The sequence below is a fragment of the Bombina bombina genome, chromosome 9, assembly GCF_027579735.1.
Source record: "Bombina bombina isolate aBomBom1 chromosome 9, aBomBom1.pri, whole genome shotgun sequence".
Lineage (NCBI taxonomy): Eukaryota > Metazoa > Chordata > Amphibia > Anura > Bombinatoridae > Bombina > Bombina bombina.
Genome location: NC_069507.1, coordinates 74,828,372 through 74,856,235, shown reverse-complemented (window position 1 = coordinate 74,856,235; position 27,864 = coordinate 74,828,372). Strand labels below are relative to the sequence as shown.

Below are 27,864 nucleotides of genomic sequence, written 5' to 3'. Positions count from 1 at the left end.
GTGGCAGTTATCGGTCACGATGCAAGACGATCCATCTAATAATTAACTAACTGATTACCCCTGCTTCTAAGATGCCCCCCTTCAGAAAGGATTGATAGGAGTTGTGTTCCCCCCTTCCTTCCCTCCCTACTTGCCTCTCCCCTAGACTCTCGAGATTTTGCTGTAATGTATCAACCTTATATCTGTTTTCATATGTTAGAACTGTTTATTTAAAGTCCCCTTCCCTTACCAAGGAAGGGTCATCTGATATATCAATGTTTTGATAGCAACTATAACCGGACCTATGTGTACAATCCTTTTGTTTGTGCTGCCTATTAGAGCAGGGGTCCTGCGTGTCCCCAATTGTTACTTCTAACTCTAAAACCAAATAAAAACTTATTAAAAAAAAAAAAAAAGGTAAACTCCTTTAACATTATAAATAACAACTGTTGCAATCATTTATATTAAAGGGACAGTAAAGCAGTAAAGTTAAAATAAAAATGAATGATTCAGACAGAGTATGACATTTTAAACCACTTTCTAATTTACTTCTATAATCAAATTTGCTTTATTTTCTTGAAATCTTTTGTTGAAGAATAAAGCTAGATAGGCTGATAGAAGCGTAGGAGCGTGCATGTGTTTTTAGTGGTAGCAGTGTTTGCAACAATGTTTTTACCATTTTTATACATACTTGAAGACACTGCCACCTAGAATGCTAAAGACATGTGCACACTCCTGAGCACACCTAGGATTACTCTTTAACAAAAGATGCAGAGAGAACAAAGCAACATTTATAATAGAAAGTTATTTAAAATGTCATGTTCTAGCCAATCAATTCAAGTTCCTTTTTTACTTTACTATCCCTTTTAAAAACAACCCACTGCTTAGTGTTTTCTTATTACAACAATAAACAGATTGTTTTGTATCCCCTTAACCCCTGCAATGCAGCAATGCATTACTGGGACCTAGCTGAACACATCTGGTGAACCATTGATGAGACATATGTATGTGTATCTTTACCCATTATCCCTCATTCCACTAGATATACTGTTGCCTTTGGTATTCTTTGGGAAAAAAAACTAATCTAATGTATTTGAATTGTGCAGATGTGTAATGCAATAATCTATTTTGTATCTACCCTTTGTATCTTTTAAAAAGATGATGCAAAAAGTTTAAAAAGTGAAATAAAGTGTCTACAGTATGTGTTTGACAGGAAGATAAATGTGACAATGATTTTTCTTTCACTGACTTGTAAAAATATACCGACATCTCTCTCTGCACAGACTAACTCCAGCCATTTTCCTTAAAAGGGCAAAATATTGCTATAGAAAAGTTTTTCTCCCTAGAGACATACCACAGAGCTGTTCCTTACGAGACCAGGAGTCTGAGAATAAACTTGCATTGCGGGAACAGAAAAAAAAATGGTTGAACAAAATAGATCATGATTGTTATACTTAATAATACCTTGAAAACTATCTGTTACCTCCTGAGCCAAAATCATTTCAAGGGTATGAAAGAAATCAGCGAGCGGTGAAAGAATCTAACAAGAGACATACAATTCAAGTCAGCGAACACAGCTGGTCCACTTCAAATACAAAATGTATATACATTTTTTTTACTTAATATTAGGAAATCTGCTGTTTATTTATAGAAGCTTTCTTTTTCAATGCTAAATTATCTTCTAGTAAATATTCAGTAAATGTTTATCTTAGCATTTTTTAATACTTGGGATATTTGGCATGCATTATGCATACAGGCAAACACACACACATACAGACACACACACAGACATACAGACACACACACAGACTCACACATAAACACATACACACATACAGATGCACACACACACATACAAATAGACACAGAGACACACACTCACACATATACACACACACACACACACACACACAGACATACAGACACACACACACACACACACATATACACACACTCACACTCACACATATACACACACACTCACACTCACACATATACACACACACACACTCACACATATACACACACACACACACACACACACACAGACATACAGACACACATACACACACACTCACACTCACACATATACACACACACACACACACACAGACATACAGACACACATACACACACACACATATGCATAAGACAAAGTAATGTTTAAACATGGTAAAAAATGTATGGGAGAAAAATGTTACAGTAAAACTGATTTATTGAAAATTTTAATATTGCAATACTGGCTATAGGAAAGTTACCCAATCAAGAGGCAGCATCAGAAATAAACCCCCTTTAGGGAGTGGGAGAGAGCTCAGCCCATTTGAAAGTTTGTTCTTGCGGCAGCTTTTAATATTATGAATTCAGCTGCTCATCTGAGTATACTATGGGGTAGATTTAACAAATGTTGAGCGGACATGGTTCGCACTGTCGGCATTTAACATTGCACAAGCATTTCCCAAGAAATGCTTGTGCACTGCCTCCCCCTGCACATTCACGGCCAATCGATCGCTAGCAGGGGGTGTCAATCATCTGGTCAGAATGATTGTAGTCCGCCACCTAAAAGGTGGTGGACAAGTTATGGAGCAACGGTCTTGTGACCGCAGCTTTCCAGTGAGCCAGAAACATCGGCTGCTTGATAAATCTCCCCCTAAATCTTTAAACAACCCACAAACATCAAAACAGAAAGTAATGTTTAGTACAGAACCAATCTCTTTAAAAAATAATAAGAAAATAATAAGTTTAGTTTTTAATTTTAAATGAATAGTAGATTTGTTTCTCACAACTTTCACAGTTTCCTTCATTTGATTATGCAACTCTACTATGTTTAGTGGTCCTTTACTTTTGACTGTAGTGTCCCTTTAAATTAAATATTGGAGCTAAGCTACTAATCGAATGATTTAATTTGTATAATGTTCTTGATACAGTGAATCAAATCTACTACTGTCATTAATCCTTGTTATCAAAGTCACTGCAGATGAGTATCAGAAAGACTGAACAGTACTGAATGTGGTCGGAACTGCTTGCGTTCTTTTTGTATATCCCCTGTAGTGCCGCAAAATAGCCAAACTCTGCTGGAATCATCCCACTAGTGAGATATTGCAAGGTTCTTTGTATTTAACAAACAACAAAAACAAAACAGAAAAATCTAAAAATATATTAAACCGATATGAAACCCAAAAATGTTCATTTGTGATTCAGACAGAGCATAGCATTTTTAAAAAAGTTTCCAATTTACTTCTATTATCAAATTTGCTTTGCTCCGATGATATTCTGTGCTGAAGAGATACCTAGGTAGGCATCTGTGTCACTATATGGCAAGAAATAGTTCTGCCCTCTAGTGCTCTTGCAAAACTTGTGCCATATATAGTGCCGCAGAAACGGGCCGGCTCTTAATTACATGTACCTGCTGTTCAACAAAAGAAATCAAGAGAACAAAGAAAATTGATCATAGAAATACATTAGAAAGTTTTAAAAAAAAAATAGCATGCTCTATCTGAATCATAAAATAAATATGTTGGGTTTTATATTCCTTTAAAGAGCAGCAATTAAAATATTAAAATAGTTCTTGTGTGTGGTTGTTTACATTCCCTAGCGTTTAGAGGGATCATTATTCAGATAGACCATACAATTTTAAGCAGATTTCCAATGTGCTTCTATGATCAAATTTCTTTCATTTTTTTGGTATCCTTTGTTGATTAGCAGCATTGCACTACTGGGAACTAGCTGAACACATCAGATAAGCCACTGACAAGAGGCATATATGTGCAGCAACCAATCAGCAGCTAGCGCCCGGTAGTGCTGCACCTGATCTAACCTAGGTATGCATTTCAACCAAACAAATTAGATAATAGAAGTAAATTGAATCGGGTTTCATGTCCCTCGTACTGCTCATTAATTGACTAGGACAACCCTCAGAATTCTATTGTTGGACAAGGTTACAACTCCCAAGCATAACAATAACAAAGCAGAATTATTAAAGAAAGAAACATTCATTTTTCAAAAATGTGTGCTTCCCAACGCAAATGAGCGAGTAACTTGTTCTTTTATCAAGCTTTTTCAAATCTATTAATAGAAGACTTTGAACTATTCAGATATTTCCTGAGCTGAAAGATTTGACCCATGTGTGTGACTACAGAGAGAAAAAAAGATTTCAATTAATGTTCTCACGAGCAATTCCTGGATGAAGGAGATGGTGCGACACATGATTTTTTGATAAAAAAAGGCATCTCCATTTGTGCACTTACTTAGTGCCTATTTCAATAGAACAAGGTGCTTCAGAAAGCAGATTACATATGGTGTCCTGCAAATTTCATAAACAGAGAACACTGGACCCTCCTATACTACTAGGAAATGCCAGAGTTTTGCAGACATTGCAACTTTTTTGGATATTTGCAAAGTCAACTTTGGGAAGGAACATACTTTTTATTATGTTAGGAAACCAGATCATGTTTATGTACATTATTATAAAATGTAATGTCAACAACACATGCAATCAATGTGTTTCAAAAACATTATAAACACATATCTCCTAAAGCTGCATTAATTCAGAGTGAAGGGGCGGAGTCTTTGTATTCTTTTGATAGAGTTGGTACAGTCTGGGGTGTGACCTATGGTTTAGGGTGGATTTGTGATGGTAGGGGTTGTGTTGGTAGAGTTGGTATGGCTTGGGGTGTTGCCCATGGTTCAGGGTGTATTTGTGATGGTAGGCATTGTATTGGTAGAATTGGTACACTCTGGGGAGTGATCTATGGTTAAGGGTGGAGTTGTGATTGTAGGAGTTGTGTGGGTAAAGTCGGTACAGTCTAAGGAATAGCCTATAGTTCAGGATAAAGTTGCGATAGTAGAAGTTGTGTTGGTATAATCTGGGGAGTGGCCTATGGTTAAGGGTGGAGTTGTGATGGTAGGAGTTGTGTTGGTAGAGTTGGTATAGTCTTTGAGTGGCCTATGGTTCAGTTTCAGGGTGGAGCTATGATGGTAGGAGTAGTGTTGGCAGAGTTGGTATGGTCTGGGGAGTGGCCTATAGTTTATGGTGCATTTGCAATAGTTGTGTTAGTAAAGTTGGTACAGTCAGGATAGTAGTCTATGTTTCAAGGTAGAGTTGTGATGGTAGGATTTGTGTTGGTAGAGTTGGTAAAGTCTGGGGAGTGACCTATAGCTTAGGGTGGAGTTGTGATGGTGGGAGTTGTGCTGGTAGAGTTGGTACAGTCTGGGGTGTGGCCTTTAGTTTAGAGTGGAGTTGTGCCGGAAGAGTTGGTACAGTCTGGGGGGTGACCTATAGTTTAGGATGAAGTTGTGATGGTAGAAGTTATATTGGTAGAACTGGTACAGTCTGGGGATTGGCATATAGTTTAGGATGGAGTTGTGATAATAGGAGTTGTGTTGGTAGAGTTGTTACAGTCTGGGAAATAGCCTAACATTTCCGATGGAGTTGTGATTGTAGAGGTTGTGCTGGAAGAGTTGGTTCAGTCTGGGGAGTGACCTATAGTTTAGGATGGAGTTGTGATGGTAGGAGTTGTGTTGGTAGAGTTGGTGCAGATTGGGGAGTGGCCTATAGTTTAGGGTGGAGTTTGGTAGGAGTTATGCTGAAAGAGTTGGTACAGTCTTGGGAGTGGCCTATAGTTTAGGATGGAGTTGTGATGGTAGAAGTTGTATTGGTAGAATTCTCACAGTCTGGGGATTGGCTTATCATTTAGGATGGAGTTGTGATAATAGGAGTTGTGTTGGTAGAGTTGTTACAGTCTGGGAAATAGCCTATCATTTAGGATGGAGTTGTGATGGTAAAAGTTGTGCTGGAAGAGTTGGTACAGTCTGGGGAGTGGCCTATAGTTTAGGATGGAGTTGTGATGGTGGGAGTTGTGCTGGTAGAGATGGTACAGTCTGGGGTGTGGCCTATAGTTTAGAGTGGAGTAGTGCTGGAAGAGTTGGTACAGTCTGGGGGGTGGCCTATAGTTTAGGATGAAGTTGTGATGGTAGAAGTTATATTGGTAGAATTGGTACAGTCTGGGGATTGGCCTATAGTTTAGGATGGAGTTGTGATAATAGGAGTTGTGTTGGTAGAAAGAGTTGGTACAATCTGGAAAGTAGCCTATAGTTAAGGATGGAGTTGTGATGGTAGGAGTTGTGATGGTAGAGTTTGTACAGATTGGGGAGTGGCCTATAGTTTAGGGTGGAGTTGTGATGGTAGGAGTTGTGCTGAAAGAGTTGGTACAATCTGGGGACTGGCCTATAGTTTAGGATGGAGATGTGATGGTAGGAGTTGTGTTAGTAGTGTTGGTACAGTCTGAGGAGTAGCCTATAGTTCAGAGTCGAGTTGTGATGGTAGGAGAAATATTTTGCAATTTATTTTAGGAAAGAGATGGTTAGAGGAAGGAAAGCATGACTAAATTGCCAAATTAGGGCAATCACATAAAACACAGGAATCTTGGAGTACTGGATTTGTGGCTGAAAAAAAGGCACCTAATTCTGATTTTGCAAATATCAAGTGATTACACCAGTCAAACATATGTAGCTATCAATATCAATATCAATATATATATATATATATATATATATATATATATAACTTCTGCAGTGTAGCCTAGCACTCACGGTATCCAAACACGTGCACGTCAGAAAGAATCCAATATGTTCAAAGAGAGGAAGGCACTCACCGGTCTTAACATAGGGAATTATTTATTCCTTTAACATAGCGTAATGTTTCGGGGTGTTACCCCCGTTTTCAAACAGACAACCAGACCCAACCACAAAACAGATGCTTAAATACCCTCTTACACCACAATCACCCAGTGCAAGTGTTGCTCGGCAGGGAGGGCGGCACAGAGCACACATCATCATGCTGCGCCCGTATCCTAGCAACCACTAGTAACAAACATCTATGTGACAAGCGTGTATTAAAAACAATATTGCTGACAATATCACTAAATTCAGAGCTAGCACTGTCCCTTAAGAGACCTACTAGATCTACCAATCAAATACTCTATGTCAGTGCTTGACAAATGTGTTTCAAAATTACTAGCCAGTAAGAATATTTAGGAGCCAGGCATATTTTTAGGAGCCAGGCCGTTGGATTTGTATATAGACATTTGGAGAATAACCCAAAAAGTTAGGAGCCAGGGGTAAAATTCTAGGAGCCAGTGGCTCCTGGGTTTGTCGAGCCCTGCTCTATGTTATATTCAGAATAACCATACTGATATACCGTAGCCATTTAGTGATATTGTCAGCAATATTGTTTTTAATACACGCTTGTCACATAGATGTTTGTTTACTAGTGGTTGCTAGGATATGGGCGCAGCGTGATGATGCGCGCTCCGTGCCGAGCAACACCTGCACTGGGTGATTGTGGTAAGAGGGTATTTAAGGATCTGTTTTGTGGTTGGGTATGGTTGTCTGTTTGAAAATGGGGGTAACACCCCGAAACATTACGCTATGTTAAAGGAATAAATAATTCCCTATGTCAAGACCGGTGAGTGCCTTCCTCTCTTTGCACAAATATATATATATATAACCTGAATTCATTATTCTACACTATTTATATCCTCAACTGCCCATTCTCTGTGTTGTTCTTTAATATTTTACATGCAACAATGTAAAATTGCTTTAAGATGATAGATCATTTGAGATTTAAATCATTAAAGAGACATAAAGCCCAAATTTCTTCCTGTCATGATTTAAATTGAGCACACAACTTTCCAATTGACTTATTTTATATTTTTGCTTCCGTCTCTTGGTATCCTTTAAATCATACCTAGGTGGGATCAGGAGCAGCTAAGCACTATATTGAGCTTGCTGCTGATTGGTGACTGTACATGTATGTTTCTTTTTATTGGCTCACCTGATGAGCTCCCAGTAGTGCATTGTTGCTCCACCAACATTGGTTACCAATAAAATGAAGCAAATTTTATGATAGAAGTAAATTGGAACACTGTTTAAAATTGTATGATCTGTCTGAATCAGGAAAGAAAAAACATGGGTTTCAGTCCCTTTAAAGGGACAGTCTAGTCATAACTTTAATGATTCAGATAGGGCGTGTCATTTTAAACAACTTTCCAATTTACTTTTATCAAATTTGCTTTGTTCTCTTGGTATTCATAGTTGAAAGCTAAACCTAGGTAGGCTCATATGCTGATTTCTAAGCCCTTGAAGGCCACCTCTTATCTCAGTGCATTTTGATAGTTTTCACAGCTAGACCATGCTAGTTCATGTGTGCCATATATGCTCACTCCCATAGAGTTATTTATAAGTCAGCACTAATTGGCTAAAATGCAAGTCTGTAAAAAGAACTGAAATAAGGAGACAGTCTGCAGAGGCTTAGATACACGGTAATCACAGAGGTAAATAGTATATTAATATGACCGTGTTGGTTATGCAAAACTGGGGAATGGGTAATAAAGGGATTATCTATCTTTTTAAACAATAATACGGTCAATAATTTACACTCATGATGCATAAGGTTTGAGGTGAGAGAATATTGTTCTCTCCAATAAGGGGACTTGGGAGTTCGCTTTATCAAAGGCTTCGCCTGCCTATGACTGCAGGCTCTCGCAAGAGAACCTGCAGTCTATATTTATCAAGCAGCGGCCCTCTGAGTTCGCTTTATCAAAGGCTTTGCCTGCCTATGACTGCAGGCTCTCACAAGAGAACCTGCAGTCTATATTTATCAAGCAGCGGCCCTCTGAGTTCGCTTTATCAAAGGCTTCACCTGCCTATGACTGCAGACTCTCACAAGAGAACCTGCAGTCTGTATTTATCAAGTAGGGGCCCTCAGACAGCTGCTTCCCTAACTCTTCTCCATCTCTTAGGTGGAGAATTTCAATCTCCATGATCTCGTCCGACCGTGGAGATTGACAGCTCCTGCCCGTGCGTGATTGGCTGTGCGCAGGCAGGGGGTGGCAAAATAGCGTTCTTGTGCAATGCTTAATTCCGCCAGCAGAATTCAGTCTGTCATAGGCGAGCTGCGGTGGATAGGGGTGCATATGTACGCCCCTGTCTGCCGTAGCTTCATAAGTCAAGCCCTTAGTGTAAAGGGACACGAAAGTCAAAATTAAACTTTCATGATTCAAAAACAGGGTTTTAAGACACTAAAAAGGTGCAGTTTTAAGACACTAAAATTCACTTCTATAATTATATTTACTTTGTTTTGATATTCTTTGTTGAAAAACATATGTACATATGCTCAGTAGCAGTAATGCACTACTGGATGCTAGCTGGTGATTGGTGGCTACACACGTGTATCTTGTCATAGGTTCACCAGATGTTTTCGCCTACCTCACCAGTAGTGCATTGCTTCTCTGGAGCTGACTTTAACTATGCATTTAATCCATTTGCAGGGGTGAAACACATAAATTATATGCAATAATAAAATGTTCTAACATATTAGAGAATTTTCTATTTGCCCTTTCATGTCCCTTTATATATATAATCAGTATATAATAGTTGTAATTAAATAGGTGTGTACAGTATTGTCAACTTAAGAAATATAATATGTGTTTAAGGACAATGTAGTGTTAATAGAAAACTGAGAAATGATGAACCAAAAGCAATAGCAAAATCATTAAAAAAAAATAATGAACAATTTGTAACTCACTGGAGTGTATTTATTTAAAGTATCTAGAAGTATTAAAGCAAGATGATAGGGCAAATCAGAGAAAACATGATTATTTGATCAGGAAAGAAGGAATAAATACAGACTGGGGAGTAAGCAAGAAAGAAGTATTAGCTGGAAAAAAAAGATAAAGATGGAAAAGAGAGTAAAGGAATATGATGATTCCATGCTTGAGAGAACAACATTCCACTGTTAGCCTCCTGTTGCTAGGTAACCATGCAGAACCACCATTGCTAGGCAGACAGCACAAAATACTGTCATGCTTCAAAAGGGTCCGACATCAACAATGCAAACATATTGTTTTCTACTGCTGTCCACATCAGGAATTCAGCAGCAATTAATGAGCAAAAATAAATAATTAACACATATTTATTTTAAAAAGAAAAAGTAAAGATGCTATGCTACCTATAAAACAGTATCTTAATAATAAACAGAATAGTAAATGAGATTATAAACACAAGCATTAAGGTCTATATGTATAGATCTGTTTTGATACATTGTCTCTTACAAAAGCTGCCAAAATCATGATGATAAATATAAAAAAAAGGAATATTGTTCAGAATTGTCAAGATTCCTTTTTTTTTTTTTACATTCCTTCAGTGACTGACATTGGCAGTCACCATGGATTTGAGAAAGTCTCCCTCCTGTTATTTTACAATTCTAAAGGATTTTATCACTCTCTCTGGGGAATTTATTCAACTAACCCACGCTTTGATAATATAAACTGCATTCAGTAATGCTGGATATATATAAATGTGATGAACAGCATTGTGTGCACTGTAATGAATAAAACGATAGCACTGCATGACTTTTATGTATGTACAGCCCTCTAACAAATGTTAAAAAGCTTTTTGGTATTGCCTGAAAATGACTGAAATTGAAACTGCAGTTGAATCCATTTTCATCTTCAGAGTTACAGGCACATTATGCTAAAAACAGCATGCATTGCAACCTGTTAACCTTACTAAAAAGGTGATTTTTTTCTGTTGACAGAATAACAAATACTCCTATTTAAAGACATTTATTTGGGGACAGCAAGTAAATCTACATTTAATCACACTGATAATGATGACTTTTAAAAAAAAATGTACTAGGTTAATTCCAGGTTTTCTATCAGACTTAGAATATAAATTTGTTCATTCTTATGGAGATACATGAATTAATATGACAGCTTCCAAATTTATTCTTTAATAGCTGCAGAAGATCACTTAAATTTACACTATAATTTCAATTAGACAAACCATATAACCTCTCATTGATCTATGTTATGGATGGGGGACTCAGCCAATGCAGACTGAATGTTTTACCACGTGGGTTTGCGAGAATGCTTTGTATAATACTGACCACAAACAGCTTTTCTCACAGAAGTGTGCAACAAAGAATATCTATATAAAAACAAGGGAAATGTTTTAGATTCCATTTCTGGTGTTCTGCAGCATTCTGGGTGTTACTTTTTAAATGTAATGTAAATGCATCATAATCTGCTACGCTAATGTACTAATATAAAATGGCAAATACAATCTGATTATAATTGTAAACTAATTAATAAATACACCAGAAATTATTTACATATATATATATATATATATATAGGAAGACTAATTCCCATTACCCTAATTAATGACAAAAATGTACAAATATATTTTATAAGAAATTATTTAAATTAAATAAAATGTTGAAGCAGTTCAATGACAACTAAAACTGCTTCCATTTTCCTGCAAAGCTGCACAATGTTAGAGAATACTGCAGTAACTTCTTACCTGTGTTTTTCCCTAGTTAACCCCTTGGTATCTGTAATTGTATACAATTTTATTGAGAATGAGAACCTAGTAAATATCATCACTAACTCAACAGATTTTAATTTTCATCTCCTTTTCCAGCTAAACAACAATTTAGTACCATGTCCATACATTAAACCTGATTCTTTAAGGTATTATTGTGTAAATGGACAGTGCAGCAAAAATAATAAATACTGGTGTAGAGGATCCCCTATTCAAAAATAAAGACATTCATTATTTGGTCTCCTTATTATGCATTGGCTCCCTGGGGTCCTAACAAGTGCATTGACTAGGGTATAACATAGTGCTTCACTGATACAATAGACTTAAGTTGCACAGGGTTACATATATTGCAGTGATAGAGTGGCCAGTGTGTCTGACATACAGAAATCCAACAGAAAAGTCTGTATAGTTTCACATACCTTGACGTGACAACAACACATAGATGGGTGCAGTTACTGTGGATTTGTTTGGGAAATGTGCACAATAGCCCCAACAGAAGTGTTAGTGAACATATTATTTCAGAGGATGAGAAGAGAAATGGAAAGCAAGGTGCAGAAGATTGTCTATACACAGGTGGATGGACAGACACAACAGAGACCACTGAACTAGCAAAGACATGGACACAAGGCTTACTGTGGGCTCTTGGGGTAGAAAGGTAGAGTGACATGGCTGAGATCCTGCAGGTCAAAAGCAGTTGGCTCTGCTGAAATAGCCTGCCTCTTGGTCCTCTGCTCCCCCAAGGTGTTGGAGGTCTGTTTCTGAGCTTGTTGGGTTGCTGGTTTGATCACAGAGCGATACTTATCCAGCTCATTCTGTAACCTTTGAATGAGCTCATCCTTCTGGTCTAACTCTAGCTCCAGCTCATCTATGAGAGCATCCCTCTGCCTAAGCTCCTCTATCTTTTCCTGCAAAGCATATTGCAAGTCCCTCAAAGTGCCCATATTCCCAGCAGGGGCTCCTGCTGCCTTTCTTGCTCCCTTTGTCGTCTTCTCGACTCTTGTAAACCCCACAACCAGAGGATCAGCTCCTTCCTACTTTATCCAACTTTGATTTCTTGCAGAAATTATACTCAACCTTTTTAGATCCTGCCAATATAGTGTGTCTACTTTTTGGGAAAAAAAAGGCTCCTAGTTCCCCTATCGGAATCTCAAGTGTTGACTGCAGAGTTCCCCAAGGCAACTTCCAGTTTCCTTGGCAACTTAGTATCCCAGGTAAAGATGTAATTTCATCTCAAAATCATGAGTATTGCCCCTTGGTGACTCTTAGGGTGAGTCAGATTTCACCACCCCCTTAGCCCCAGCTATGAGCACTTTACAACAGAAGATCCAGGTCTCCAATCCTTGCTGCAATAGATCCCTTTCCAAAGAAGACTTGATAGAAACCTGATTCCAAGCCACAGGTCACTCTCCAGTTGTGGAACTGAGATTGTCTTCTTGTCCACTTCTCTGCATTTGACTGCTACTCTGTGTGGCAGCAGTCAGAGGCACAGACGGGGAACATTTGCATGCATGGTCTCCAACTACAAGAAATAATTCCCTCCCTCTGCCAGAAATACTAGGATTAGAGTGAGCTGGACTGCTGTTGAGGTTTGATTTCGATCTGCCTGCGTCAGGCTGGGAAGGGAAGCGAGGGAGAGAAAGAAGCACCAGGGAGCAGAGACACACACACACAGACAGAAAGGGGCGTCTGCAGGCTCAGATCCTCCCTGCTCTGAGCTGAAGCCCACTGCCCAGTTCTGCTCTTATAGCATACAAGGCTGCTAACTCTTTCATTGCAGCTGCATTGATGGTATAAGAATAGTTAACTCTTTGACAGCCTCAGCAGTTATTACATAGGGATGCCTATCAACATCACTGCCTCTGGGATTATTAACCCCATTTACTGCCAGTGTGGGCATTATGTTGGGATGATTAACTCTTCAGCTGCCTTTGATGTCATTGCACTGGAGTTATAAATTAATGCACTATCTTTTCAGGCAGCACATACTGTAGGGATGATTAACTCCTTCACTACTCCCTAAAGCTATTGCACATAGAGTCATTACCTCCTTCAAAGCCTCTGCAGGTATTGTATATTGTATGGGTTATTAACCCCATTCACTGTCTCTGAAGTCATTGCACAGACAGCTAATAGCTTAGTCACTGCCAACGTAGGAATTGCCCTTGGATGGTTAACTCCTTTGCTGCTTCTGAAGTCCTTGCATCTGATATATTAACCACACTGCCTTTGCACACATTAAAACATGGATAATTAATATCAGTGTTGTATCAGCCTGGGAAGTCACATGGAAGCTATTAACACCTTTACAACCTCTAAGGATTTTAATTAAAGATCAATTAAGTCATTTGCTGCCAGTATAGTTAATGCATAAAGATTTTTTAACTATTTAACTACTTTTGCAGGTAATTCCTTAGTTAGGCGCTGCAAATACATTTACTGCCACTGTAGAGAAACATATTTAACTTATCTTGTTAAAAGGCAAAACTCTCCAACCTCTGCTGTGATTGCAAAGCAAGGCTTAACTGAGTTATTGTCTCTTTCTTATTTACCAGCCCCTGAAATGCCAAGAAAGCAGTATGGCTAACAATTGGTCTCAATAGACAGAAGGGTAGCAATGTGGGAACTGGGAAGCTTCTTAAAAGTAACTGTAGAATAGTAACTATGTTATATCAATAAAGCAAAACCAATAACCATTTGTGATACACACACAGTTGGTGAGCCAATCAAAAGCAGCACACACAAGTAGTTGCCAGTCATCAGCTGTGTTCTACTCAGGAATGGTATGGCTATGTGTTTAACCCTTTGTAAGGGTTAACAAATAATTTTTATTAACAAATAAAAATAATAGTTTGTAGTAAACAAGACTGTCCCTTTAATAAACAATGCTATTAACATTTTCTTTTTGTACTGATAACTGAAATATCTGAACTGTCTCTCCTGTTATATATTTATAAAACTAACTCTACAATGGTTTAAGCTTAACAGTATTTTAATTCATTTCATTCTTAGTTCTTTTTTGCTTGCTTTCCACTATTAAGGGACAATTACAAGTGGAGCAATAATTAACGCTCCAGCTCGAGAGTTGACTGCGCTACAAGTTTGTTTTTTTGCGCACTGGTATTATGAGTTAGAAGAAAACTTTTCACTCGTGCACAAACCCGAAGACCATCAAAACCCAGATTTAGAATATTGCGACCGCATTCAATTATTCCCCTATTGAAGTCAATGGAGCAAATAAATGTGGAAAAAAACTTTAACACCCGAATTGTGCACAAACTGGATCGCATATTCGTATGTACCTTGATATATTTCACGTAATATGTCACATTAGAGCCTCATAAGATTGGGGTCAGTTCTGGTAAGCAGAAATATCTTACTATTGTATGATTTCTGCTAGAGGAATATCTCTAGAAGCGAACTGTACCAATTATTGGTCAACGTCAATTCAAATTATTCATTGACTTTTTCATAGAGACAATACATATCGGTGCGCCATTTATCTATTATTGATTTTCGCTTTCTTTCTAATACTTTTAATAGTGACACGGGTACACTATATCTATACTTAAGCAGCACGATTATATACTGTGTTAGATTTACATATTATGTTATAGCGAATTTTTTCCATAGGGAGTGAATATCACTTTCTTTTAAACAAGATATTGGGGTCTATTTAACAAAGGTCTGTCGGACCTGATCCAAAAAGTGCGGATCAGGTCCGACAGACCTCGCTGAATGCAGAGAGCAATACGCTCTCCGTATTCAGCATTGCACCAGCAGCTCTTGTGACAACATATTCTGCTAAGTGTAGAACATTGGAATGTGAAATATTTACAGTAAATAAGAAGTATAACACTTTATTAAATATGAATATTGCATAAATATCCATTTACATGTTTTCATCTACTTAACTACAAAGGGCTCCAATGCCCTTCTAGATATGTCTATATATGTGAACATATTTATTTATGTCTTTATATGTGTATATATGTCTGTAAAAACATATATACACACACACATATAAATACATAAATACAATACATATATACACACACATATAAATACATAAATACAGTACATATATACACACATATAAATACATAAATACATATATACACACACATATAAATACATAAATGCATATATACACACACATATAAATACATAAATACAATACATATATACACACACATATAAATACATAAATACAGTACATATATACACACATATAAATACATAAATACATATATACACACACATATAAATACATAAATACATATATACACACACATATAAATACATAAATACATATATACACACATATAAATACATAAATGCATATATACACACACATATAAATACATAAATACAATATATATATACACACACATATAAATACATAAATACAATACATATATACACACACATATAAATACATAAATACAATACATATATACACACACATAAATACATAAATACAATACATATATACACACACATATAAATAGATAAATACAATACATATATACACACACATATAAATACATAAATACATATATACACACACATATAAATACATAAATACATATATACACACACATATAAATACATAAATACAATGCATATATACACACACATATAAATACATAAATACATATATACACACACATATAAATACATAAATACAATTAATATATACACACATATCAGCTGCAATAAACCCTTTAAAGCTTGTGCACAAACTTTAGTGCTCCACGCATAATGGGCTAAATCATAAAGAAAAAAGAAAGAAAGAAAGAAAGAAAAACAATACCTTTCTATATACCATTATTTTTGTTTATTGTAATACTGTCTCAAAATGGGCTATTCTGGTCGAAAAGAGATAATTTAATTTCAACCCGCACTGAAATGGTTAATAAACACTGTATGCATCTACATGTTTATTAATAGGGAGGTACAGCATTGAGAACTATGTATTTATTATGAGCAGCTAAAAACTGCATTTCCTGTGATTCTCTTTCATTCCATGTGTTCTCATTGTCATTAACACTGCAGGGGCTCTGTTTGGCTTTTTGGCAATACAGGGTTAATTATCCTTTACCCCTCGGAAAAAACAAAGCAGATATCATCCAGTGTGTATTAATCATTTCTTTGTTGGAATAAATATGTTATTTTGCAGACCTCAGAGTGGCATTGTACTGCATTAAATTGTACACAACAGACATAGTTTATCCCTATCCAGATAAATAGTAGGGCATATTCTATTCCTATAGAAAGATTTAGCAAATGCTGTCTTGGGTTTTTTTTTTGTTTTATTTCTTTTACAAAAACTCTTCTAGATTTTAGTGGTTCTAATTTGATAGAATGTACACTACACACCTATATCTAAAATTCCAGTTCTTAATCTCAAATTTTCTTTGCACTTTGGGTCTATTGCACTCATGCCTCCCTAACAGACTACATTTTGAGGATATCTGAACTAGAGCACAGGTGAAATAATCAGCTTATTAGTAAACATGTGGCTAGATTACGAGTTTTGCGTTATGGTGAAAAAGCAGCGTTATCAGGTTATAACGCTACTTTTTCACTACCGCTGCTATTACGAGTCTTGCAGGTTTAGGGGCACCGCACACTTTTTTGGCCATAACGCAAATCAACTTACGCAAATTGCGTAAAGTCTTTTTTCAATGGGATTTTCATAGCGCCGATATTACAAGCTTTTCCTGGGAGGCCAAAAAGTGAGCGATACACCCTATACCGTCAAGATTCGTAACGCATTCTAAAGTCAGTAGTTATGAGTTTTACGCTACAAAGCTGTAACATAAAACTCATAACTAAAGTGTTAAAAGGTACACTAACACCCATAAACTACCTATTAACCCCTAAACCGAGGCCCTCCCGCATTGCAAACACTAAAATAAAATTATTAACCCCTAATCTGCCATTCCCAACATTTCCACCACTATAATAAACATATTAACCCCTAAACCACCGTACTCCCGCATCGTAAACACTAGTTAAATAGTATTAACCCCTAATCTCCCGTCCCTAACATTGCTGCCACCTACCTACATTTATTAACCCCTAATCTGCCGCCCCCAACGTCGCCGCCGCTATACTAAAGTTATTAACCCCTAACCCTAACACCCACTAATTTAAATATAATTAAATTAAATCAAACCTACTATTAATAACTAAATAATTCCTATTTAAAACTAAATACTTACCTGTAAAATAAACCCTAAGCTAGCTACAATATAACTAATAGTTACATTGTAGCTAGCTTAGGGTTTAATTTTATTTTACAGACAAGTTTGTATATATTTTAACTAGGTAGAATAGTTACTAAACTACCAATTGCCCTTAAAAGGGCCTTTTTCAGGGCATTGCCCCAAAGAAATCAGCTCTTTTACCTGGAAAAAAAATACAAACAACCCCCAACAGTAAAACCCACCACCCACACAACCAACCCCCCAAATAAAACTCTAACTAAAAAAACCTAAGCTCCCCATTGCCCTGAAAAGGGCATTTGGATGGGCATTGCCCTTCAAAGGGCATTTAGCTCTTTTGCAAGTACCCAAACCCCTAACCTAAAAATAAAACCCACCCAATAAACCCTTAAAAAAACCTAACACTAACCCCCGAAGATCCACTTACAGTTTTGAAGACCGGACATCCATCGTCAACGAAGCCGGGAGAAGTCCTCAACGTAGCGGCAAGAAGTCCTCAACAAAGCCGGGAGAATTCTTCATCCAACCTGGGAGAAGTGGTCCTCCAGATGGGCAGAAGTCTTCATCCAGACGGCATCTTCTATCTTCATCCAACCGGCGTGGAGCGGCTCCATCTTCAAGACATCCAACGTGGAGCATCCTCTTCTTACGACGACTCCCGACGATCGAAGGTTCCTTTAGATGACGTCATCCAAGATGGCGTCCCTTAGATTCCGATTGGCTGATAGAATTCTATAAGCCAATCGGAAATTAAGGTTGAAAAAATCCTGATTGGAACAGCCAATAAAATGTCAGCTCAATCCTATTGGCTGATTGGATCAGCCAATAGGATTGAAGCTCAATCCTATTGGCTTATTGCATCAGTCAATTGGATTTTTTCAACCTTAATTCCGATTGGCTGATAGAATTCTATCAGCCAATCGGAATCTAAGGGATGCCATCTTGGATGACATCACTTAAAGGAACCTTCATTCGTCGGGAGTCGTCGTAAGAAGAGGATGCTCCACGCCAGATGTCTGGAAGATGGAGCCGCTCCGCGTCGGAAGGATGAAGATAGAAGATGCCATCTGGATGAAGACTTCTGCCTGTCTGGAGGACCCCTTCTGCCGGCTTGGATGAAGACTTCTCCCGGCTTCGTTGAGGACTTCTTGCCGCTTCGTTGGGGACTTCTCCCGGCTTTGTTGACGATGGATGTCCGGTCTTCAAAACTGTAAGTGGATCTTCGGGGGTTAGTGTTACGTTTTTTTAAGGGTTTATTGGGTGGGTTTTATTTTTAGGTTAGGGTTTGGGCAGCAATAGAGCTAAATGCCCTTTTAAGGGCAATGCCCATCCAAATGCCCTTTTCAGGGCAATGGGGAGCTTAGGTTTTTTTAGTTAGGATTTTATATGGGGGGGTTGGTTGTGTGGGTGGTGGGTTTGTATTTTTTTTTTTACAGGTAAAAGAGCTGATTTCTTTGGTGCAATGCCCCGCAAAAGGCCTTTTTAAGGGCTATTGGTAGTTTAGTTTAGGCTAGGGATTTTTTTTATTTTGGGGGGGCTTTTTTCATTTTGATAGGGCTATTAGATTAGGTGTAATTAGTTTAAATATCTGAAAATGTCTTTTTTTATTTTGTGTAATTTAGTGTTTTGTTTTTTTTGTAATTTAGGTAATTGAATTTAATGTAGGTAATTTATTTAATTGTAGTGTAAGGTTAGGTGTTAGTGTAACTCAGGATAGGTTTTATTTTACAGGTAAATTTGTATTTATTTTAGCTAGGTAGTTAGTAAATAGTTAATAACTATTTACTAACTATTCTACCTAGTTAAAATAAATTCAAACTTGCCTGTAAAATAAAAATAAACCCTAAGCTAGCTACAATGTAACTATTAGTTATATTGTAGCTAGCTTAGGGTTAATTTTATAGGTAAGTGTTTCGTTTTATATAGGAATTATTTAGTTATTAATAGTAGGTTTTATTTAGATTTATTTTAATTATATTTAAGTTAGGGGGTGTTAGAGTTAGACTTAGGTTTAGGGGTTAATAAATTTAGTATAGTGGCGGTAACGTTGGGGGCGGCAGATTAGGGGTTAATAAATGTAGGTAGGTGGCGGCGATAGGGGCGGCAGATTAAGGGTTAATAATATTTAACTAGTGTTTGCGATGCAGGAGTGCTGCAGTTTAGGGGTTAATATGTTTATTATGGTGGAGGCGACGTTGGGGGCGGCAGATTAGGGGTTAATAAGTGTAGGTAGGTTGCAGCAACATTGGGGCGGGAGATTAGGGGTTAATAAATATAATGTAGGTGTCGGCGATGTTGGGGGCAGCAGATTAGAGGTTAATAAGTATAATGTATGTGGCGGCGATGTCCGGAGCGGCAGATTAGGGGTTACTAAGTATAATGTAGGTGTCGGCGATGTCGGGGCGGCAGATTAGGGGTTAATAAGTGTAAGATTAGGGGTGTTTAGACTCTGGGTTCATGTTCGGGTGTTAGGTGTAAACATAAATTTAGTTTCCCCATAAGAATCAATGGGGCTGCGTTACTGAACTTTACGCTGCTTTATTGCAGGTGTTAGGCTTTTTTTCAGCTGGCTCTCCCCATTGATGTCTATGGGGAAATCGTGCACAAGCACGTACAACCAGCTCACCGCTGACTTAAGCAGCGCTGGTATTGGAGTGCGGTATGGTGCACAAGTTTGCTCTACGCTCACTTCTTGCTTAATAACGCTGGGTTTAGGAAACCCTTTAATACCAACGCTGTAGGTAAGTGAGCGGTGACAATAACGTGCAAGTTAGCACCGCACCCTCATAACGCAAAACTTGTAATCTAGCCGATAGTTATTTTACCTGCTCTCATCCAAGATAATCCAGAAAACCTGGCCTGTTGGGGAGGACTGAGGACATGTTTGAAAACCAGTGGTCTATTGCAATTTCATGAGAAAAAAAAACAAACAACAAAACATAAAATAAACATAAACTGCATTTTTGAAACAAAGGATACTGTGTCTTAGAAACTATTTACAATAATTAAGGTAACAGGGTACCTTTTAGGGATTTAAGGGGGAAACTGTTAGCAGAACAGAAGGGAAACTGTTAGCAGAACAGATGTGAATCAATCAAAATTACTGAACAATGCGCTCATATTTGAAAGTGGCCCCTTATTTGAAAAAGTTGGACACCCACAAACAATTTAGCATTTAAAGGGACATGAAACTCAAAAATGTTCCTTTCTTGATTCAGAGAGCATACGCTATATAAAAAAAAAAGTTTCCAATTTACTTCTGTTATCAAATTTGCTTCATTCTCATGGTATTCTTTGTTGAAAGGATACCTAGGTAGGTAGCGTGCACGTGACTAGAGAATGACAGGAAAAAGTGCTGGCATCTAGGGCATGCTTGGAAAATTACTGCCATTTAGTTCTGCCGACATATGCACGCTCCTGAGCTTAAAGGGACAGTTCACCCAAAAAATTTCTCCCCTTTAAATTATTCCCAATGATCCTTTTAACCTGCTAGAGTGTATTAAATTGGTTACAAGTAGCTCCTTTATTCCAATTTCAGCATTTCAAATAGCTGATTTAGCCTGTGGTATCGCCACCTATACTGAACAAATTAATACTGGAGTATAGGCTATTGAATAGCCTAAGTATACACAGCCAGCAGAAGAGATTACACTCTCAGTGGGATGCAGGATAGTTAAGTAATAAAATGATCATTTTCCATTGTTCTCTCTATGTATTGAGCTTTGGTGTTTCAGCCAAATAAAAGATAAGGAAGCAAGTCTGTTTACACAAACTTAGAACATAATGAGGTCTGATATAACCTTTAAGTTCAACCCATTGTAGTAGGCTGTGGTTTCAAAGCACAAAACCAGCTACTTCATATACACAAATAAGCATGAAAATGGAATTTCTCAAATATTTTATACTCTGCAGTTGATATAACAAGTCATTTAAAATACATTAATGGAAAAACAATTTTACAGTGTACTGTCCCTTTAATTCCCTGCTTTTCAACAAAGGATACCAAGAGAATGTAGAAAATTCGATAATAAAAGTAAATGAGAAAGTTGCTTAAAATTGCATGCTCTATCTGAATTATGAAAGAAAAAAAATGGGGTTCATGTCCCTTTAAACACATGCGGCTAGATTTGGAGTTTTGTCGGTAAGGACCCGCGTAGCTAACGCCGGCTTTTTTCTGGCCGCACCATAAAAATAACTCTGGTATTGAGAGTCCACATAAAGGCTGCGTTAGGCTCCAAAAAAGGAGCGTAGAGCATATTTAACGCAGCTTCAACTCTCAATACCAGAGTTGCTTACGCAAGCGGCCAGCCTCAAAAACGTGCTCGTGCACGATTCCCCCATAGGAAACAATGGGGCTGTTTGAGCTCGCATTCTATTGGCTGTTAGATGTCTAACGCTCACTTCAGACACGACTCTAAATACCGGAGTTAGAAAGATCCCATTGAAAAGATAGGATAAGCAATTGACGTAAGGGGATCTGCGGTATGGAAAAGTTGCGGCTGAAAAGTGAGCGTTAGACCCTTTTTTGAGTGACTCCAAATACAGGAGTTAGCCTAAAACCAGCGTTAGGAGCCTCTAACGCTGGTTTTCACGGCTAACGCCAAACTCCAAATCTAGGCCATGGTTCTATGCTACAACAGTGTGATAGGAATTTCATCTAAAACATTAAAGCATTTTCTTACTACATGTGTATGTTCCTTTAATGCCTCTCAAATGCATTTTGTTCCCTATATAGAAGCCTTGTTAGAATTCTTTTCTAGTCTATTGTAGTTGGTTTAAATTTCACAACTATAGAGTGAGGTATTTACTTTCTATATCCCATACAAATGACATCATTACATCACCATGTCTCTTCTCATTTTCTGCTATAACAAAAGACAGCAGATATCTCATCATGAGGTTACAGATATTATTATTAGTATTATTTATTTGTATAGTGCCGCAAAATTCCATAGCGCTGGGAACAAAGATAGGGGCATACAATGACAAGGACTCGTGATAAGGTACAAAAACATAACAGACTAAACAAATCAAGTACGGGAGGAAGAGCTCTGAAGAGCTCACAATCTACAGGTTGAGGGTGCAGAGACATAATTTTTGGGGTAGCTTGTCACATGGATTGTAGTTACAGCGGTGAGTAAAGCAGTTCAAGATTTATTTTGGTTCGGATGAAAAGCAGAGAGACGGTAAGCCTCTCTGAATAGGTGGGTTTTCAAATAGCATCTAAAGCTATATAAGGTTGGAGACAGTTTGTTGAGCGGGGTAGAGAGTTCCAGAGGACAGGAGCAGCGTGTGAGAAGACTTGGAGGCAGTATAGGGACTTAAAGATAAAAGGAGTGGAGAGACGTAGCTCAGAGGTTGATCGAAGAGGACGGCTCTGGGGTATTTGGAGATGAGGGAAGAAATATAATTGGGAGTGAGGATATTGGGTGCTTTTTAGGTTATGGTTAATATTTGTAATAATAATAATAATAGGGTTAATATTTATAATAATAATAGGGTTAATATTTGTAATAATATTAATAATAGGGTTAATATTTGTAATAATAATAATGATAATCATACGGTTAATACTTGTTTTCTGGAGTGTATGGGGAGCCGGTGTAGTTAGTAATTATTTCTTATTCCCTCATTGTCAATAATTAGCTTCTCTATTCTATAATGACCCACTCGAAACAAATCCCTTTCTGCTGTGTGCATCAAGTGATTATTAATGGACACTCTAATGTATTTTGCCCTTAATGTGTTCATAATACCATTTTAGACCTGATGCATAGAATTATATATATATTGGAAACTGATTTCTTTGATTAATCAGTGCAATTGGAATAGCTGTCTTTGCTCACTGAAACCACAATATATAATGACAATTTCAGTACCCAAGTATTGGCATTTGTGTAGAGAGACAGACAGCTAAGGTAAAGACATCTGTTGTTCCTATAGACTCAGCCCATTTGAATGTATATGTTCTTGCAAACAATGGGTAAAGGTTTCAATAAGCAAAACCAGCAATTTCAAAAATAACCCCAACAAAGCAACCTCCCATATATTTATTACTCTGCAGCTGGTATAGCAAGTCGCTGGAAACACACTTAGGGAAAACACATTTTAAAAGTGTGCAATCCCTATAACCTGAAAGGGACATAAAATTCAAATTGTGTTAAGCAAAACAGCAATGCAGTGCGTGTTCATTATTTATTTTGGCTGCTTTTGCTGTAAAATGTATCTAGATAGAGTGATTAAATGGACAATAAAGCCATTTTTATACATTAATCAAAAATGAATCACTTGTTTGCAAAAGATCTTCATAAAAATTAAATATTTAAAGAACATTTAAAAATATACTTTAATTAGCAACGTTTGCCATGTTTTGTAATCCAGGAATTCACTCCTTAAAAAGTTTTGTGTAGTTAATCTTAAATCCTTTGCTTTGGCCAGTCAGTGACACAAAGTAAACCAACTTTTAAACTGATCACTGTTAAGGAGGTTCAGATTTATAATAATAGAAAAAATAAATAATCAAAGTACATTGCAAGTTTTTTTGTTTTTTTTACTTTGTATACTTTATGGCAGGGGTGTATTTTGGCCTAGGCAAACAAGGCACTTGCCTAGGGCGACAGATTGAAGGGGGCAGCACTTTTTCAGTCTCTGTTGGGAGCGTCAGATGACTTAACTTGCACTAACAGTCTGAAACATAACGGAAAACCATGCACCAGTTGATAAGTACAGTCAGCACCAACACACATCAAGACACTGTGTGACTAGTCTGCTGAGTGCTCCCTCGCTCAAGGGAGCAGCTCAGCCTGATCACGCAGTTGTAATAAAGGTACCTATCTAATATTCGTGTATTATACCTAATTGCACTATGTATGCAAAATTTCTGGTTGTTGTATCTGTAATAAGCTTATACAGTAGTTACTTACTTTAGAGGTATATAATTGGAGATTTTGCGCAAGGAGCTTACATTCTAGGGGGTATAATAAGGGACTGCCCATGGAGCTTACACTTTAGAGGTAAGTCTGAACTTTTAATTTATTTAGCTATTGCCCTTAGTTTTGTTGGCTTTCAACACTAAGTTAGAATTGTGTTTGGGGAAGTATTGTTTGAAGGAATTTGTGTTGAGCCTGATTAAAAAATATTATGGCCAAAAAAGGCCTAAAACCTGTGGGGTTTTGTTGGCTTTCAACACTAAGTTAGAATTGTGTTTGGGGAAGTATTGTTTAAAGAAATTTGTGTTTGAGCCTGATTAAAAAATATTATGGCCAAAAAAGGCCTAAAACCTCTGGGGTGGCAGCAGAATTTTGAGTGCCTAGGGCAGCACAACCTAAATATGCCACTGCTTTATGGGGATTTGTTTTAGTTTTACATCTCTTTAAACCTGTAATTTTCTACCACAATTTGACAGGTTTTTGACACAAGCTCCTTGGAAAATAAACTTTTCAGTTGCAATATAATCTATCCCATGGTTGCCTAATAAAATCTCACTAAATTTACAGGTAATGGAGGCGTTCTGAAAATACTCCTAATACAAGCAGCTACAATGATAACAATATATACAGTACAACATACCTCCCAACATTTCAAAATTCAAAAGAGGTGGTGGGCGGGGCTTAAAAATATATAAATAAAATTCTAAATAAAGACATATATTTTAATACACTTAGGCCTAGATTTAGAGTTTGGCGGTAGCCGTGAAAACCAGCGTTAGAGGCTCCTAACGCTGGTTTTAGGCTACCGCCGGTATTTGGAGTCAGTCAGGAAAGGGTCTAACGCTCACTTTTCAGCCGCGACTTTTCCATACCGCAGATCCCCTTACGTCAATTGCGTATCCTATCTTTTCAATGGGATCTTTCTAACTCCAGTATTTAGAGTCGTGTCTGAAGTGAGCGTTAGAAATCTAACGACAAAACTCCAGCCGCAGAAAAAAGTCAGTAGTTAAGAGCTTTCTGGGCTAAAGCCGGTTCATAAAGCTCTTAACTACTGTGCTCTAAAGTACACTAACACCCATAAACTACCTATGTACCCCTAAACCGAGGTCCCCCCACATCGCCGCCACTCGATTAAATATTTGTAACCCCTAATCTGCCGACCGCCACCTACGTTATACTTATGTACCCCTAATCTGCTGCCCCTAACACCGCCGACCCCTATATTATATTTATTAACCCCTAACCTGCCCCCCACAACGTCGCCGCCAGCTACCTACAATAATTAACCCCTAATCTGCCGACCGCCACCTACGTTATACTTATGTACCCCTAATCTGCTGCCCCTAACACCGCCGACCCCTATATTATATTTACTAACCCCTAATCTGCCCCCCTCAACGTCGCCTCCACCTGCCTAGACTTATTAACCCCTAATCCGCCTCACTCCCGCCTCACTAACCCTATAATAAATAGTATTAACCCCTAATCTGCCCTCCCTAACATCGCCGACACCTAACTTCAATTATTAACCCCTAATCTGCCGACCGAATCTCGCCGCTACTGTAATAAATGGATTAACCCCTAAAGCTAAGTCTAACCTAAACCCTAACACCCCCCTAAGTTAAATATAATTTAAATCTAACGAAATAAATGAACTCTTATTAAATAAATTATTCCTATTTAAAGCTAAATACTTACCTGTAAAATAAACCATAATATAGCTACAATATAAATTATAATCATATTATAGCTATTTTAGGATTTATATTTATTTTACAGGTAACTTTGTATTTATTTTAACCAGGTACAATAGCTATTAAATAGTTAAGAACTATTTAATAGCTAAAATAGTTAAAATAATTACAAATTTACCTATAAAATAAATCCTAACCTAAGTTACAATTAAACCTAACACTACACTATCAATAAATAAATTAAATAAAATACCTACAATTACCTACAATTAAACCTAACACTACACTATCAATAAATGAATTAAATACAATATCTACAAATAAATACAATTAAATAAACTAACTAAAGTACAAAAAATAAAAAAGAACTAAGTTACAAAAAATAAAAAAATATTTACAAACATTAGAAAAATATTACAACAATTTTAAACTAATTACACCTACTCTAAGCCCCCTAATAAAATAACAAAGCCCCCCAAAATAAAAAAATGCCCTACCCTATTCTAAATTACAAAAGTTCAAAGCTCTTTTACCTTACCAGCCCTGAACAGGGCCCTTTGCTGGGCATGCCCCAAGAAATTCAGCTCTTTTGCCTGTAAAAAAACACATACAATACCCCCCCCCAACATTACAACCCACCACCCACATACCCCTAATCTAACCCAAACCCCCCTTAAATAAACCTAACACTAAGCCCCTGAAGATCTTCCTACCTTATCTTCACCTCACCGGGTATCTCCGATCCGTCCTGGCTCCAAAATCTTCATCCAAGCCCAAGCGGGGGCTAGACATCCATCATCCGATGGCTGAAGAAGTCCAGAAGAGGGTCCAAAGTCTTCATCCTATCCGGGAAGAAGAGTAGATCCGGACCGGCAACCATCTTCTTCCAAGCGGCATCTTCTATCTTCATCCGATGAGGACTGGCTCCATCGTGAAGACCTCTAGCGCGGACCCATCTTCTTCCAACAACGTCCAACTGAAGAATGACGGTTCCTTTAAGGGATGTCATCCAAGATGGCGTCCCTCGAATTCCGATTGGCTGATAGGATTCTATCAGCCAATCGGAATTAAGGTAGGAAAATTCTGATTGGCTGATGGAATCAGCCAATCAGAATCAAGTTCAATCCGATTGGCTGATCCGATCAGCCAATCAGATTGAGCTCGCATTCTATTGGCTGATCCCTTAAAGGAACCGTCATTCTTCAGTTGGACGTCGTCGGAAGAAGATGGGTCCGCGCTGGAAGATAAGGTAGGAAGATCTTCAGGGGCTTAGTGTTAGGTTTATTTAAGGGGGGTTTGGGTTAGATTAGGGGTATGTGGGTGGTGGGTTGTAATGTTGGGGGGGGTATTGTATGTGTTTTTTTACAGGCAAAAGAGCTGAATTTCTTGGGGCATGCCCTGTTCAGGGCTGGTAAGGTAAAAGAGCTTTGAACTTTTTAGAATAGGGTAGGGCATTTTTTTATTTTGGGGGGCTTTGTTATTTTATTAGGGGGCTTAGAGTAGGTGTAATTAGTTTAAAATTGTTGTAATATTTTTCTAATGTTTGTAAATATTTTTTTATTTTTTGTAACTTAGTTCTTTTTTATTTTTTGCACTTTAGTTAGTTTATTTAATTGTATTTATTTGTAGATATTGTATTTAATTCATTTA

At 37.5% G+C, this 27,864-nt stretch overlaps 1 protein-coding gene across 2 annotated transcripts in view; it reads right to left on the bottom strand.

Moving 5' to 3' along the window:
* The window catches only part of PRKG1 (protein kinase cGMP-dependent 1), a 1,360,211-nt gene that overhangs the window by 1,129,567 nt on the left and 202,780 nt on the right, over positions 1–27,864 (bottom strand). The window contains exon 1 of one of the 2 annotated variants that reach the window (XM_053692227.1): positions 11,995–12,811. The exons of the other annotated variant lie outside the window; for it this stretch is intronic. Coding sequence (XP_053548202.1) covers positions 11,995–12,302 — 308 coding nt within the window. The 5' untranslated portion in view covers positions 12,303–12,811. Of the gene's footprint in view, positions 1–11,994; positions 12,812–27,864 lie in introns of those variants that run through there. 2 annotated transcript variants of the gene reach the window in all.